Source organism: Lissotriton vulgaris, chromosome 6, assembly GCF_964263255.1.
Source record: "Lissotriton vulgaris chromosome 6, aLisVul1.2, whole genome shotgun sequence".
In the NCBI taxonomy this organism is placed as follows: Eukaryota; Metazoa; Chordata; class Amphibia; order Caudata; family Salamandridae; genus Lissotriton; species Lissotriton vulgaris.
In genome coordinates this window covers 1,223,914,799-1,223,929,742 of record NC_141694.1, presented here as the reverse complement: position 1 = coordinate 1,223,929,742, position 14,944 = coordinate 1,223,914,799, and the positions used below count along the sequence as shown (strand labels likewise).

General features: G+C 43.4%; 1 protein-coding gene across 1 annotated transcript in view; it reads left to right on the top strand.

Annotated features, from left to right (window-relative positions):
• The window catches only part of LOC147708652 (uncharacterized), a 334,370-nt gene that overhangs the window by 318,796 nt on the left and 630 nt on the right, over positions 1 to 14,944 (top strand). Inside the window, exons 21-22 of the mRNA XM_086925378.1 lie at positions 9,194 to 9,283; positions 13,253 to 13,342. Of these exons, the coding sequence (XP_086781504.1) occupies positions 9,194 to 9,283; positions 13,253 to 13,342 (180 nt within the window). The remainder of the gene's footprint in view (positions 1 to 9,193; positions 9,284 to 13,252; positions 13,343 to 14,944) is intronic.

The following is a 14,944-nucleotide window of genomic DNA, read 5'->3' as shown; positions in this document are numbered from 1 at the left end:
ATGTAATGACGATCGCGCGCATGGCGAGCTGACATCATTACATTGAAAAAGAAAACTGAAACTTAGTTTCAGTTTCATTGTTTCAGTGCTCCTGGTGCTATCTCAGCCCCCGAGCACCGAAACACTTGGGAGAGATATTGTTGGAAAGGGGAGAATCTCCCCTTTCCAATGGTACCCATCCCTAGTGGAACGCAGCTTGTGGGATTGCCCCAGGAGGGTATCCCCAAGCAGGGTTCCACCCACTAGCCACCAGGGAGGGGGAGCGGTCCATTGGGCAAGGGCCTTTGCTCTCCACATTTATTTTGCCCTAACCACTCTTTCTGCCCCCCCGGGGACAGAAAGTACCTTAGATGTCAGGGATGGGGGCTGACAGGAACGGTAATGGCAATGCCCTCAATCTCACCCACAAAAAATGCAACAGTCTTTATGCCTCCCTAGGAGGCAGATGGGCCAGTAGCCCCTGATCTGCTTACCGGGGGGGGGGGGGTGCTAAAAGCCTACTAGGCACCAGGGATTATTTATTTTATGCATCCGTAGGGGTGGGGGCTGCCCAGACTGGGCATGCTAATGCTCCACCCCAAAAACCACATTCTTCCCCCCCCCCATGGATGCAGATCGGGCAATAGCCCCATATCTGCCCCCCCCCCCCACCGGGCGGGCAGAAAGTCCACTAGGGACCATGGATTTTTTTTATTACATTGGGATGGGGGCTGCACCGAATGGACATGCCCCCTGGGAGCAGGTGGGGGCAATAGCCCCTTATCTGCCTCCCTGAGCGTGGCTGAAAACCCACCAGGCAATGCAATATTTTTTTCAATGGTCAGGGGTGGGTCTGTCCAGAATGGCATTGCCAATGCCCCCACCCCCTCAAAAAAGTCCAAATTCTTTCTGCCCTCCAGGAGGCAGTTGGGGTTCCCCCCAGTCACCAGGGATTACGCTGGCATTTTTTTATGTAGGAGTGGGGGCTGCCCAGAATTGGCATGCCAATGCCCCCCCTAAATTTGAGGTTTGCAGGGGATTTTGGATAGGAAATCGTTGGGGGGTCCGTACAAGCCATACCTCCATGAACTACCGCAGGTGTCTAGTTTTCAAAGATGTCTGGGTTTGGTAGGATTCCCTAGATGGCCACCGAGTGTGGGGCCAAAAGCCCAGGTAAGCCCCTTTGCAAAACCATGTGTTTTGTGATAGGTAATTTTGAAATCTCCACAATGCCCTTTCCTGCAGCAAGTACTTGGCCCACCCACACGAGTGAGGTACCATTTTAATCGGAAGACTTTAAAGAATGCGGGGTGGGTGGAAGTTAGTGGCTCCACGTAGATTCCACCACTTTTCATCACAGAAATGTGGAGAGAATTCGTTTTTTTTTGCAAAGTTTGAGGTTTGCAAGGGATTTTTGGTAACAGAATCTGGTGAGAGCCACACAAGTCAACCCATCCTGGATTCTCCTGGGTGTCTAGTTTTCAAAAAATGTATAGGGTTGGTAGGTTTCCCTAGGTGCCAGCAGAGCTAAGGTTCACAATCCACAGTTAGGGACTTTGCCAAAAAATGTCAGTTTTCACTGTAAAAATGTGGTGTGTCCACTTTGTGTTTTGCCCATTTTTTTGTCTCAGACACTATTCCTACCCACAAAAGTTACTTTTTTTTTGTGGGACATTGGGAAATGCGGGGTGGGGGGAATTTTCTGGATCCACACAGATACCAGAACTTTCCATCACAGAAATGTGAGTAAAATGTGTTTGTTTTTTTTACAAAATTTCAATCAATCAATCAATCAGGGGTTTATATAGCGGGCTACTCATCCATGAGGGTCTCAAGCCGCTGGGTGGGGGGGGGAGGGGAGACAGCTCCAGATCAGTCGAAGAGCCAAGTCTTGAGGTTCTTCCTGAATGTGTGCAGGGTCTGATGTTCACCGGGAGCTCGTTCCAGGTCTTGGCTGTGATGTAGGAGGAGGCTCTTCCTCCGGTTTTGGTTCTGTGGATGCGGGGGACCTCTGCCAGGGCGAGGTTGGTGAAGCGAAGATTTCTCTTGGGTGCGTGGAAGGAGGTTCTCTCATTGAGGTATTTGGGTCCGATGTTGTTGTAGGAGTGAGTGATGAGTTTGAAAGTGACTCTCTTCTTGACGGGGAGCCAGTGGAGGGTGCGTAGGTGTTGGGACATGTGCTTGAGCCTTGGTGTTCCTAGGACGAGTTCTGGATGGTTTGGAGTTTGTGTAGAAGAGTTCTGTTGATTCCGGCCTATAGGGCGTTGCCGTAGTCAAGTCTGCTGGTTATAAGTGCGTGGGGGGCAGTCTTTTTGCAGTCAGAGGGGATCCATTTGAAGTTATTATGGAGGATGCGAGGCAGTTGAAACTGGTGGAGTCAACTGCGTTGATCTGGCGGTTTATCGACAGGGAGGATTTGAGGATGATGCCGAGGTTCCGGGCATGGTCAGTGGGGGTGGGTGGGATCCCAAGGGCAGGCAGCCGCCAGGTGTTGTCCCAGGCAGTGGAGCAGGGTCCGAGGATGAGGACCTCAGTTGTCTCTGAGTTGAGCTTCAGACAGCTGTCCTTCATCCAGGTCGCCACGTTCTTCATTCCTTCCTGAAAGCACAGTCTGGTGTCTTCAGGATTTTTTGTGAGGGACAGGATCAGCTGTGTGTTGTCGGTGTAGGATGCGATGCTGAGCCCATGCTGTCTGTCGATGGTGGTGAGGGGGGCCATGTAGATGTTGAAGAGCGTAGGGCTGAGAGATGATCCCTGGGGTACCCTGCAGGTGATATTGGTGGGTTCGGAGCGGAAGGGTGGGAGTCTGATCCTCTGGGTTCAGCCGGAGAAGAAGGATTAGATCCAGTCTAGGGCGGATCCTTGTATTCCTGTGTCGTGAAGTCTAGCTGTGAGTGTGCGGTGTGACACAGTGTCGAAGGCCGCAGAGTGGTCTAGCAGGATGAGGGCCGCCGTGTGTCCCTGGTCCAGTAGCATGCGGATGTCATCAGTGGTGGCTAGAAGGGTGGTCTCAGTGCTGTGGTTGCTGTGGAATTCAGACTGGGAGGCATCTAGGATGGAGTTATATTCGACAAAGGCGGTCAGTTGGGTGTTCACGAGTCTCTCTGTGACTTTGGATCGAAGGGGAGGAGCGAGATGGGGCGGTAATTTTCCAGGTCTGCAAGGGATTCTGGGTAACAGAACCTGGTGACAGCCACACAAGTCACCCTCTCCTGTGTTCCCCTGTGTGTCTAGTTTTAAAAATGTATAGGTTTGCTAGGTTTCCCTAGGTGCCGGCAGAGCTAGGGTTCAAAATCCACAGCTAGGCACTTTGCAAAAAAAAGGGTCCTTTTTTACAGTAAAAATGTGGTATGTCCAAGTTGTGTTTTGGGCCGTTTCCTGTCGCAAGCACTAGGCCTACCCACACAAGTGAGGTACTATTTTTATTGGGAGACTTTCGTGAATGTGGGGTGGGTGGAATTTTCTGGACCCACGTAGATTCCAGCTCTTTCCATTACAGAAATGTGAGGAAAATGTGTTTTATGTGAGAAAGTTTGAGGTTTGCAAGGGATTCTGAGCTACAGTACCTGATGACAGTCACGCAAGCCACCCTCTCCTGAATTCCCCTGGGTGTCTACTTTTCAAAAATGTATAGGTTTACCACGTTTCCCCAGGTTCAAAATCCACAGCTAGGCACTTTGAAAAAAAAGAGTCAGTTTTCACTGTAAAAATGGGGTGTGTCCACGTTCCGTTTTGGCATGTTTCCTATCGTGGGCACTAGGCCTACCCACACAAGTGAGGTATGATTTCTATCGGAAGACTTAGGGGAATGTGAGGTGGGTGGAATTTTGTGGATCCACATAGATTACAGAAATTTTCCTTACAGAAATGTGCGGAAATTGTATTTTTTGCGACATAATTTGAGGTTTGCAAGAGATTCTGGGTAACAGAACCTGGTGATAGCCACACAAGTCAACCCTCCTGGATTTCCCCGGGTGTCTAGTTTTAAAAAATTTATAGGTTTTCTAGTTTTCCCTAGGTGTCGGCAGGCCTAGGGTTCAAAATTCACAGCTAGGCACTTTGAGAAAAAAGGGTAATTTTCACTCTAAAAATTGATGTGTGTCCACGTAGCATTTTGGCCTGTTTCCTGTGGCGGGCACTAGGCCTACCCACATGAGTGAGGTACCATTTTTATTGGAAAGCTTTGGGAAATTCGGGGTGCATGGAATTTTGTAGATCCATGCAGATTCCAGAACTTTCCATCACAGAAATGTGAGGAAATTGTGGGTTTTTTTCAAAGTTTGAGGTTTGGAAGGGATACTGGGTAACCGAACCTGGTGAGAGCTGCACAAGTCTCCCCTTTCTGGATTCCACTGCTTGTCTACTTTTTAAAACTGTACAGGTATGCTAGATTTCTTTAGGTTCCAGTAGAGCTAGCGTTCAAAATCCACAGCTAAACACTGTAAAAAAGGGTCAGATTTTACTGTAAAAATGTGGTGTGTACACATTGCTTTTTGGCCCGTTTCCTGACGCGGACACTAATCCTACCCCCACAAGTGAGGTACCATTTTATGGGGAAACTTAGAGGAACACAAATTTGTAGAGCAACTGATATTCCGTATTGAGTTTGTATGCATTTCTGCCTTTTAAATGTAAGACAATGTGTAAAAAAGATGTCACTTTGAAAAATGTCCTATAATTCACATGCTAGTATGGGTTTCCACAATTTTGGAGATGTGCAAATGGCTACTGCTTCTAAACTCTATATTTTGTTCCCATTTTGGAAATACATAGGTGTCCTTGATACCTATTTATTTTACCAAATGAATTGCTATATACCCGGTACACAATGACAAACCATTCAAAGACCCAGCTCAGTTATTGGCTCTGGGTTCCTTCGGTTCTTGGTGAACCTACAAGTCCTATAAATCCCCACAACCAGAAGGGTCCAGTGGATTTAAATGTATGTTGCTGTAAAGAAATCTGAAATACATAGAAGATGTTATAGGTGAAAACGTTGGCACAGATAGCTGTTTTTTTTAATCTCATTTTCAATATTTCTTATCTTCAACTATTAGTTTCTATTAAAAAAAAAAACCTTGAAGGATCTACACACATGACCCCTAGATGAATTCAGACATTTGCCTACTTCAGAAATGTATAGTTTTCCAGGATCCATTATTGCTCCCAATTCTATTTTTACCACTAACTGGAAGGAGGTTGGTGCACAAAAAGTAGCAAAAATAGGCTATGTCCCAGTAAAAAACTGTTAAAACATATGGGTTTTCTGACAAAATGATGTCTGTTCCTCAAAGCTTGGAAGATGGAGATTTGAGTACCACAAACTGTTTGATGATACCATATGCAGGGGAAAAAACTGATGCTTTCTTCTGCAGCACTTTTTCCCCACTTTTCCACAAAAAAGAAAAGAAATGTGCTTTGCAGTCTTTTGGCTAATTTTTGGGTCCCCTTCAGGGGAATCCACAAACCCTGGGTATCTTTATAATTCCAATAATGTTGGAAGAAAAGGACGTAAATTTGGCATGGATACCTAATGTTGACAAAAAGTTACAGGGGCCTAAGCGCGAGCTACCCCAAATAGCCAAAAAAAGGCTTATAACCGGGGGGATGGTGGGGAAGACCTAATAGCTAAGAGGTTAAGGCTTTTGTCTGCCATCGCTTGTGATTTCCTCAAAACAATATTGATGGTACTGAAGCATTTATGATCACCTTTTGACTTAGGCAGAGTGCCATGGGTGACTGAAGAGGTTTGAAATAGAATGCAAATGCTGCTGTGGGCTGAAATTAAAATGTCACAACTGCATTGCACCACATGGATGCCTTACTGTCTAAGCATTTTAAAAGGAAGAACATTTTAACAGCTTCAGCGTGGCGCAGATTCCTGCGCTGTGCTGAACGTTCTAATGAGCCAACGGGCTCATGACGGAACGGTTCCGTCATGAGCACAGGCCAACCGACGCTCATGACGGAACCGTTCCGTCAATAGCATCGAAGGGGTTAAGTGAATTAATGCACATATCAGTAGAGGTAAAAGCTGCATAGTACACCCTCAGCACCCCTCTTTCTCACTTGCCATCAATATGTTGATGTTACCTACGTCCTCCAAAGAGCTAGGCTTTTCTTCTTCACAGCATGATTCTCGCTACCCACGAACCCTTTCCTAGTCTTTACCTTTATTTCTGGCTCAATGGGCTTCTCACATACCATTAGTCTATTTTCTGTTCTAAATCTAGTCACAGTAAACAAATTAATTAGGCTGCATTTTACTCAAAATATTCTTTTAGACTTTGCCAGATTTGCTATAAGTAATCACTGGTTTTCTCCTCCAAAAATAGTCAGGTGTCTTCTTACACATGGATCATTACTTCTTTACTCTAGATCCTTGTTTATGTACCAAAGGAAATGATAAAGCTAAATGGAAAAAGACATGTACATCAGCTAAAAAAATCCAATTCTTTTCTTTGTAATTTCCATATTTTCCTAATCATTACCTTCATACCTTCCAAGTTAGCTAAGTATATAACACACTCTGCTGGGCCTGCCAGCCTTTCTGCTGGAGAAGTTGCAAAGCCAAATCTTGAAGTCCGGAAGTACCATATGGGGCAGACAGAATGGTCGAATTTGATTTTGTGTAATTCTGTGGGATTACATTAAAATTCTGCGGAATTCAGCAATGGAGCGGAGTGTGCATGTGCTGCTATTTTCTTAGTGCTAAATGCACCCTCACAACCAAAAATGGATGTGAGGATGCTCTAAGAAATAGCGCTGCCAAATACCAAATTCACTGCAGTACCTTCCCATCGGTGCCACTGTTAAATACTCGGAGTACATAAGCCTTAAATACTCTGAGTATGTAAGGGCACCAAGGGGTATGCACATCAGTGAAGTCAGTGGTTTTTAAACAGGGACAGAAGAGGGAGCTGTCCCTCTATGTTTAAAAATAACTGCAGATTAAAGTTTGACTGCTGATCATTAAACATAAAAGGTAACTAAATTGAAGTTAGTGCTTGGTTGGTTGTAGAGTAACTGAGTCCATGGAAAGGTGGTTCGATGAAAGTACATGCATATGAATGGATGAAGAGGCTAGTGCCGTGTGTGGGATAAGTAAGTCTGAGGTTGAATGTGGCAGTGTGCAGGGGCATGGGTAGGCTGCAATGAAGTGGGAACCCAATTGTATGGAGACATCTGGGTGGAGGAATCAGAGCTTAAAGAGTAAGTTGTGGTGGTAAAGTAGGAGAAGGCTGCACAAAATCAGTGCATGATGGAACACTGAGCAAAGAAGGGGCACCTTACCTGGTTGAAGTGATACTGAGGGTTGGGTAGCTGGTCATCTTTTGCTGCTGGGCCATGTACCCCCAGACCAAATTTCTTATCTGCACCAGTTCTTCAGCTGCAGTGTAATTGAGGCTTTTTGCCTTGCTGCATGATCATCGCTGACCTGGAACACCCTTCTTTGTCTTTCCCTTGATGTCTGGATAAATGGTTACTCATTACTCATGTTACCTTCCCCTGAAATGTTTCTTCCGGCATACCAACAATGTAATTTCCATTTTTAACCTGTTCACACTAAATAAATTAATTGGGCTACACATTACCCAAACTATGTTTTAGGCATTGTGCCAAATTTGTTAGAAGTAATCATCGATCATCTCACAAAGTGGTCGCACTTAAACATATGCTGTCTTCTCACTTAGACGATCACCTGTAGGCTGCACACCAGTAAAAAGCAAAATGTCTTTCATTGTGGAGCTAGAGAGACTGTATGCGTGTGGATAGAGGAGATTGCCCTTGAACTGAATCTTGCCTAATGCTTTTTTGGTATCTTCACAGTAAGAACCCAGCCCTGCCACACTTAAAGTGGAATAGACCAGGGGTCAGGTGTATGACCTTTTTTAGCGACCCCAAACGCGGAATCGGCCCGTTTGTGACCGCAAAAAAAAGGTGGTGGTATGTACAAACGCTATTTTGCGAGTCAGTGACACGCAAAATAGTGTTTGCAAGTTGCTATTAGGAAGGGGCATGCCAAGGGCGGTCCTTCCTAATAGCGAGTCATAATGGTGTGTACCATTTTTTTCCAACCGCATTTGTGTTTGCAAAACACTTGCAGTTTACAGCCTACTTCAAGTAGGTGGTAAGACACTCCCAAACGGCCTGAATTTGGAAAAAAAGTTGCTTATTAAAAATTCAAACACAGACATTGGGGTCTGCTATCTCCAACAGACCACCATCCCTGTGTTTGCAGGCCATTCCCAATAATTCAAGAATTGCGACCTGCCTCTTGAATTTTAATGAGGCAGGTACCTTGCGCCCCAATTGAAAATCGCAAATAGTGTCACAGACACTGTTGTACATTCCATTTTGCGAGTCACAGACATCGCAATTTGCAATTCGCTAAAGAGAATGGTCGTACATCTGGCCCCACAAGCCTTGTACCTTAAGATAGTGAAAGTCAAAGAATAAGTGAAAGATAATCAAGGAATAGGGAATTAGCTTGTTTTTTTAAATGTTTCTTTGCTAGTTGTAATGGAATGGCCTAGATCAATATGTTTTAAAAATATTTAACCACTGGATATTCTAAAACCGCATTATCCCTCAACCCATCTTTTTTCCATAAGGATAACTATAGAGTGCTCAAAGAAGCCAGTTTTAGGCACCCAGATCAGATTCCAAATCAATGGCCAACTTAAGCCAACTACAGTTGCCACATTGATGTTATCTCCATCCCTCCTAGCCCACTCTGGGTGCTTCATCTTTATGCCATGATTGCTAATGATCAGGAATCACCTCTTTTGTGTCTTTTCATCTTAACTCCTGCATCTTCTTTATGGTTCTCTGCACAGAAGGAAACAGTGTCTGAGTTTTCCTTACAAATAGCAAAGACGTATTTTGCTTGACCACTCCCCAGACACTTAAAAAACGCAATTTTCAGGCTTTATTCGATAGATGGCCATTTTAAAGATTTCTTGCCATGCATTAAAGCATAAGCCCTATGCACAGAAAACAGCTCCACGAAACTGAATTCCGTTTTCTACGTAATTATTCATTCCTCGTCGATAGTTTCAAGAATATGCTTTGGTCCCGAAAAACATCTGTAGGTTGTTATTTCGAAAGTCAATTACATGACAATAGGAAAACTACAGGCAGTTAAAAATAAAGGGCTCTCTTGTGGCTGTTGGGAGTTATCTTGCCTGACACTTTTTTTGGATCTTCACAGTTGCCAGACTTATGCACCTCAGATGGAAAACAAGAGAGCAGCATCTCATTGGTGTGTCGCCTTATAAATCACACTTCAGGAAGGCAGAGGGTAAGTGATCAGTGGACAGACCCATGTGTGAGTGTTTCCTTTTTCACCGCCCAGTGCATGCTGTTACAATTCTCTATCAGTGAATTGTCTTTAAATGTTCTGCAGTCTTGTATACCCTTTCCCCAAATGATCATATCGTAAACTATTACTTTCTCATTCTGAAAATGCCATTACGCTCTAAGGGGAAAATCACCTTTTCATGCAGCGCAGTGCGACAAGCAAAGTTACTGTGGTGTGTTTCGTGGAAGGGAGAGAGCTGGACAGTGTCACATCTACAAAGATGATGCACCGCTGCCATTTTCCCAGGTTCTTGTTCTCCTTAAGGGTGCCTAGCACCATGCAGAAACTTTTGTACCAGAAGGTTTTATACCGAAATGATAAACCTCCAGTACAACATACTTTGCTCAGACTTACTTTTAAAACTTTGCCATTTTTTACATGTTCTTTCTACACATGCAATGAGCGAACAGTTTGGAGAAAACATTATTTCTTCTACTTTGTGCCTTTCTCATGGAGGCGTATTCTTTTAGTGTAAACCCCTGTCTACGTCCATTAGTAGATGGGGCTCTCTGTTAAATTCCTTGGGTATTACATGTGAACGCCCCTGTACCACCCATGGAACACCCCTTGACGCAACGTAATGCAAAGTAACACAAACAGCTACTTTGCATTATTCTTGGACAACCTTCCTCACAAATAAACGTTTGCACTGAAAATTGAAAACGTTATCAAGACTTTGCACCGGTGCTCATCTCTTTTTGTGACTTTGCACCAACACAAAGCCTTGATAAATCTGACCCTACATTCTTATTTTATCTAACTCAGACCGATGTCGTCTCCATCCACCTAGCCCTGGATAACCACTTAATGCTGACACCATGATTCTTGACAAACTTTTATGTTTATTTGTTTAGTTAAGCACTCACTTCATGTCAACTGTTTCTAGGTTTCCGTAAGACACATGTTGTATAGGGGATGACTGGTATTGCATGACATTCTTATTGTTTCTAATTGTATTGATAAGTGGTTGTGCAAGAAATAATTTGATTGAGGTTAGTTTTGATTCCTGAAGGTCATGTTACTAGTAGTATTATGAGTGTGTGGACGGAGGATATTGAAACATTGAAAGCCAATGGCTCTGAAGTGTTTTCTACAATTGGTTCCAGTAACCACTAAAAGGTTGATTGCTTTGAATCTTAGATGGTAAGCTGTTGGTGCATGATTGTATTCTGTAGGTATAAGGGTGTTGAACCTTAAAGGCAGTTGAAGGTTAGGCAAAGTAAGACTATTTTATTGAGGTTTCATTGGTCTATGCTTTTGTATGTGGAAAACAAGTGTGAATGGTGAACGTTGAACGGCAAGTTTCAATTTTTCATAGTACTTTGGTTTGGCAGGGGGAGTGACGTACAGGAAATTGCTGTAGTCACATTTACTGATGTTCCTACCTCCAGAGGTGGTATTTTTTGGGATGGGGGCAAGATTTTTTTGAGGCGCTATATTTAGTAGAAAGTGGTATTGACCACTGCTTCTGTCAGTTGAGACTGGGGTTTGTGGCTATATAAAGACTATGACCTGACTTTCGTTTTCATGGAACAATGTCGCCAAAGAAGGTTGGGAATCAGAGTGGCAGTATTTTGTCTGGGAGATGTGGTGTCTCAGCACCAGGATTTCTGTTTTGAAGCCAGGGAGTGTCTGGCTGATCGGAGTCATCCACATCTCTATTGCTTTGAGGTCTTCTGTCACATTCATGAGTTGCTTCCTGTGACCTGCAAATAAATCTACATGTCATTATCTTAGGAGTGGAAGGTGAGAATGTTTTTTAGGTCAGAATGAAGGATGATGCAGTCCTCTTCATGTGACCTCGCAGGGTGGGAGATTTCAAACAACTGGAGCGGAGTGGTCAATGATATGTGCAACAGACCGGTGGTAGTGTAGCTGAATCTCACAAGCTGACACAGATGTCCAACGGTGCAGTTTCTGTTCCATGTTCTAAGCAGATTTATTGTAATAAAAATGAATTCCTTATTCATTTTAATTAATGGGAAAGGTTGTCAGTTTTTTTCTGCATTAACGAGCCCCCGGTTACTGAATGAGTCTTAATTTTCCTTGTTAGTGTGATTGCTTATGAATTACTAGCAGCCCGCCCGACGTTGTCCGGGAGCAAAAGGCTGCTTCACGATGCCGCCCCCCGCCCTGCAGAAGAGTTGTCTGTGCAAGTCCTGGCCCTGTTCAACTGATTTGGCGCACTTGTGTTATTTTTTTAATTCTTATGTATTGTTTTCCACGTTTTATGTTGTCCGCAAGATGTGAGGAAAGTGTTGTGTCACCTGTTTAATGTTTTCTTTCGAAGGCTCTTTCCGTGTGTTCGTTTTTGTATCCCTTCAAAGAGGTTTCCCTTTTCTTTTGTCAATTGTGTGGTGAAGTCCTAGCAGTGCTCGAGTGATTATGGGCAGTTGTGTTATTTTCGTTATTCCTATGCCTTATTGTAAGCGTTTTATCTTGTCCGCAAGATGTGAGGAAAGTCTTGTGAATGCGCAGTCTATTGCGTTTCTCCGTTAAGAAATGTCGGCTTTTTTTGTTCGTGTTTACCCCCCTGTGATGTCGTTGGTCAATGGCCAATGGTTAAAGACTTTTTTTTTTGGTATGCCGAAGTTGTGTGTGTGTTTTCTTTAGTGCATTGTGATTGGTGTAGTATGCGATTAATCCTGCCCCCTGTGTGGCGTCATTTGACACTCCTCGTCGATGGAAGGCCCGCCCGGTTTTTAATGCGAAGGCGTCAATGTTGTCTGGGTAACTGCAACGAATGTGTGTAAATTTCTTATAGCGCGCACCTCTGCTGTTTTTGTATATTGGTGTTACCGCGCTGTATGTGTGAATTTACATTCATTGAAAGCGCATTTCCGCTGTATGTGTTGGGATTTGCAAATGTTTGTTAGAAATTCATTGAAAGCGTATTTCCGCCCTATGTCTGCATATTGTGCATTCTAAATTCAGTGAAAGCGCATTTCCGCTCTATGTGTGCATATGTAAGTGTGTTGTGAGGTCGCTTGGCCTATGTTTGTTATTTGCACTTGTCACGGCCCTGTAAATGCCCACATTTGTTGTTTGAGATGCCCACGACCACGCCCCCAAAGGACTACTTTACCACTTTTGGCGTTTTTGCTTTTTTAATGTATATGGTGTACATATCTATAGCCTATGTCCTTCTGCCATATCTCCCCTTTCAAATGGTGTATTGGGTGTAGTGATTGATGCATTACTTTTGTAGTTTACCTGGCTCAAAGGTTTGTGTTCTCTCTTTATAATAGTAGTATAGATGTAAGATAATATCTCTCTTGCATCAGAATGATCATTTCTGAAGGTGAAACATCAATGGAAAGAGTTGTAAACACTAAACACAGAATGAAAAAATGCAATTGCTTCTGAGTGGGGCTTTCATTGCCTGTAAGGAAGAATACCATTCTACAGTGGTTCATTAGTGCCTAGGGTGTTATAAGTTTCAGTGTGAGCATGTAATTGGTTGGTGACAGCTTGTCCAGCAATGGAATCTTCCATCCCTTTAATGTCCAACTACTGGCCTACCCACATGGCTGGGTCCAAGCTGGGGTGGTGACCAAAATAACGATCTATTTAACACAGATCTTTGTGACTGGGGGTGAATGTTTGCATTGTACAGCAATCTGTCCATCATTTGTTCCTTTTGCCTACCCAATTAACTAGTCCTAGGAATGCTTATGTGCTAGAAAATCAACTGGCATTGTACAGGTTTACTTCACTACATACAATCTAAAGTGGGTTCTGGAAACAACATGGTAACAGAGAGTCTACGGGAGCTTACAATTCTTATGCAGAGCAAACTGGGGACACTAGAGAGAAGAAAGTGATTTTGGGGTGTGTAATATGCTCATTGACAGGGGCACAATACTTTGACAGAGTGTTTCCCTCATTCTCTTTTTTGTGTCTTTACAGCACTCACTGTGGCATGGCACATCGGGAATGTTTCAGAGGAGCAGCCCTACACTTTTAAACCAGATCTGTTACGTTTCTGAGAGAGAAAGGGTAAGCAACAGGGAATATCAATGGAGGGGTGTGAGCCATTTAAGCAACAGGGAATATCAATGGAGGGGTGTGAGCCATTTAAGCAACAGGAAATATCAATGGAGGGGTGAGAGCCATTTAAGCAACAGGGAATATCAATGGAGAGGTGTGATCCATTTAAGCAACAGGGAATATCAATGGAGGGGTGAGAGCCATTTAAGCAACAGGGAATATCAATGGAGGGGTGTGAGCCATTTAAGCAACAGTGAATATCAATGGAGGGGTGTGAGCCATTTAAGCAACAGGGAATATCAATGGAGGGGTGTGAGCCATTTAAGCAACAGGGATTATCAATGGAGGGGTGTGAGCCATTTAAGCAACAGGGAATATCAACGGAGGGGTGAGAGCCATATGGTTGAGTATTTATTTGACCCCCACATGCATGATTTGCTGTTGTCCTTCAAAATGGGAGTCCAATATCCATCCTTATCTTATACTGCCTGCCCCTCCCCCTACAGAACTGATGTGTCTAATCTCTAAACTAAAATGGCTCCATGACAATCCTGTTACCCCCATTGACATCTCCTCCATCCTTCCAAGCCCTGTGTATTTAACTCATCTTTACATCAGTTCTCCCCTTCCAGCGCCCACTTCTTCACCATAAAATCACACGATAGACAGACCTATTGAATTTGCAGGTTATGTTGAGGTTTGTGTCTAAATTACAGATGGATGGTGAAACCTTTTTTTACATATGTATTGTTTATACATCATTTAAAAAGCACCAGAGAAAGTTCAACTAATCTTAATCCACAATTGCCTTTTGGAAAAAAAACTATTTTTACACTATCTCTGATACTCCTGTAATAAACTATGGAGCAAAATGGCTTTGTCTCAAACATACTGCGATAATTTCCATTTAAAAAGTTGTGAGAACATATAATCTTCACAAAGAGAAATATTGTGTGGAATTAGTTTTCACTAGTGCAAATTTTTGTGGCATGGCACTGAGGGCCCGATTCACAGAACTGACTTGACAAAATCTTAAACTTACTACTTTTGATATTCACAGAAGGCATTTAGTAGTAGTAGTAAAGTAAGGCTGCTGTCTTAAGTCTGTCTTAAGTCTGTCTTAAGTCTGTCTCAAGTCTGTCTCAAGTCTGTCCTACTACTTTTGGTATTCACAGAAGGCATTTAGTAGTAGTAAAGTTAGGATGTTGTCTTAAGTTTGACTTAAAGACAGACTTAAGACAGACTTAAGACAGACTTAAGACAGTCTTAAGACAAACTTAAGACAGACTTAAGCCAGACTTAAGCCAGACTTACGGCAAACCTAGGATAGACTTAGGACAGACTTAAGGCAGACTTAAGGCAGAATTAAGGCAGACTTAAGACAGACTTAAGACAAACTCCTAACTTTACTACTACTAAATGCCTTCTCTGAATACCAAAAGTAGTAAGTTTAGGATTTTGTCTTAAGTTAGTTCTGTGAATCGGGCCCTGAGTTTTTAGCACTTTCTGAGATTAGAAAATTAAGCTGCTGAATTGTGGGATCAGGTATCTCCGCCCATCCCAAACCTTTCAGGCCTTTATAACCCTGCCATTTCCTTGTAACCACCAAGA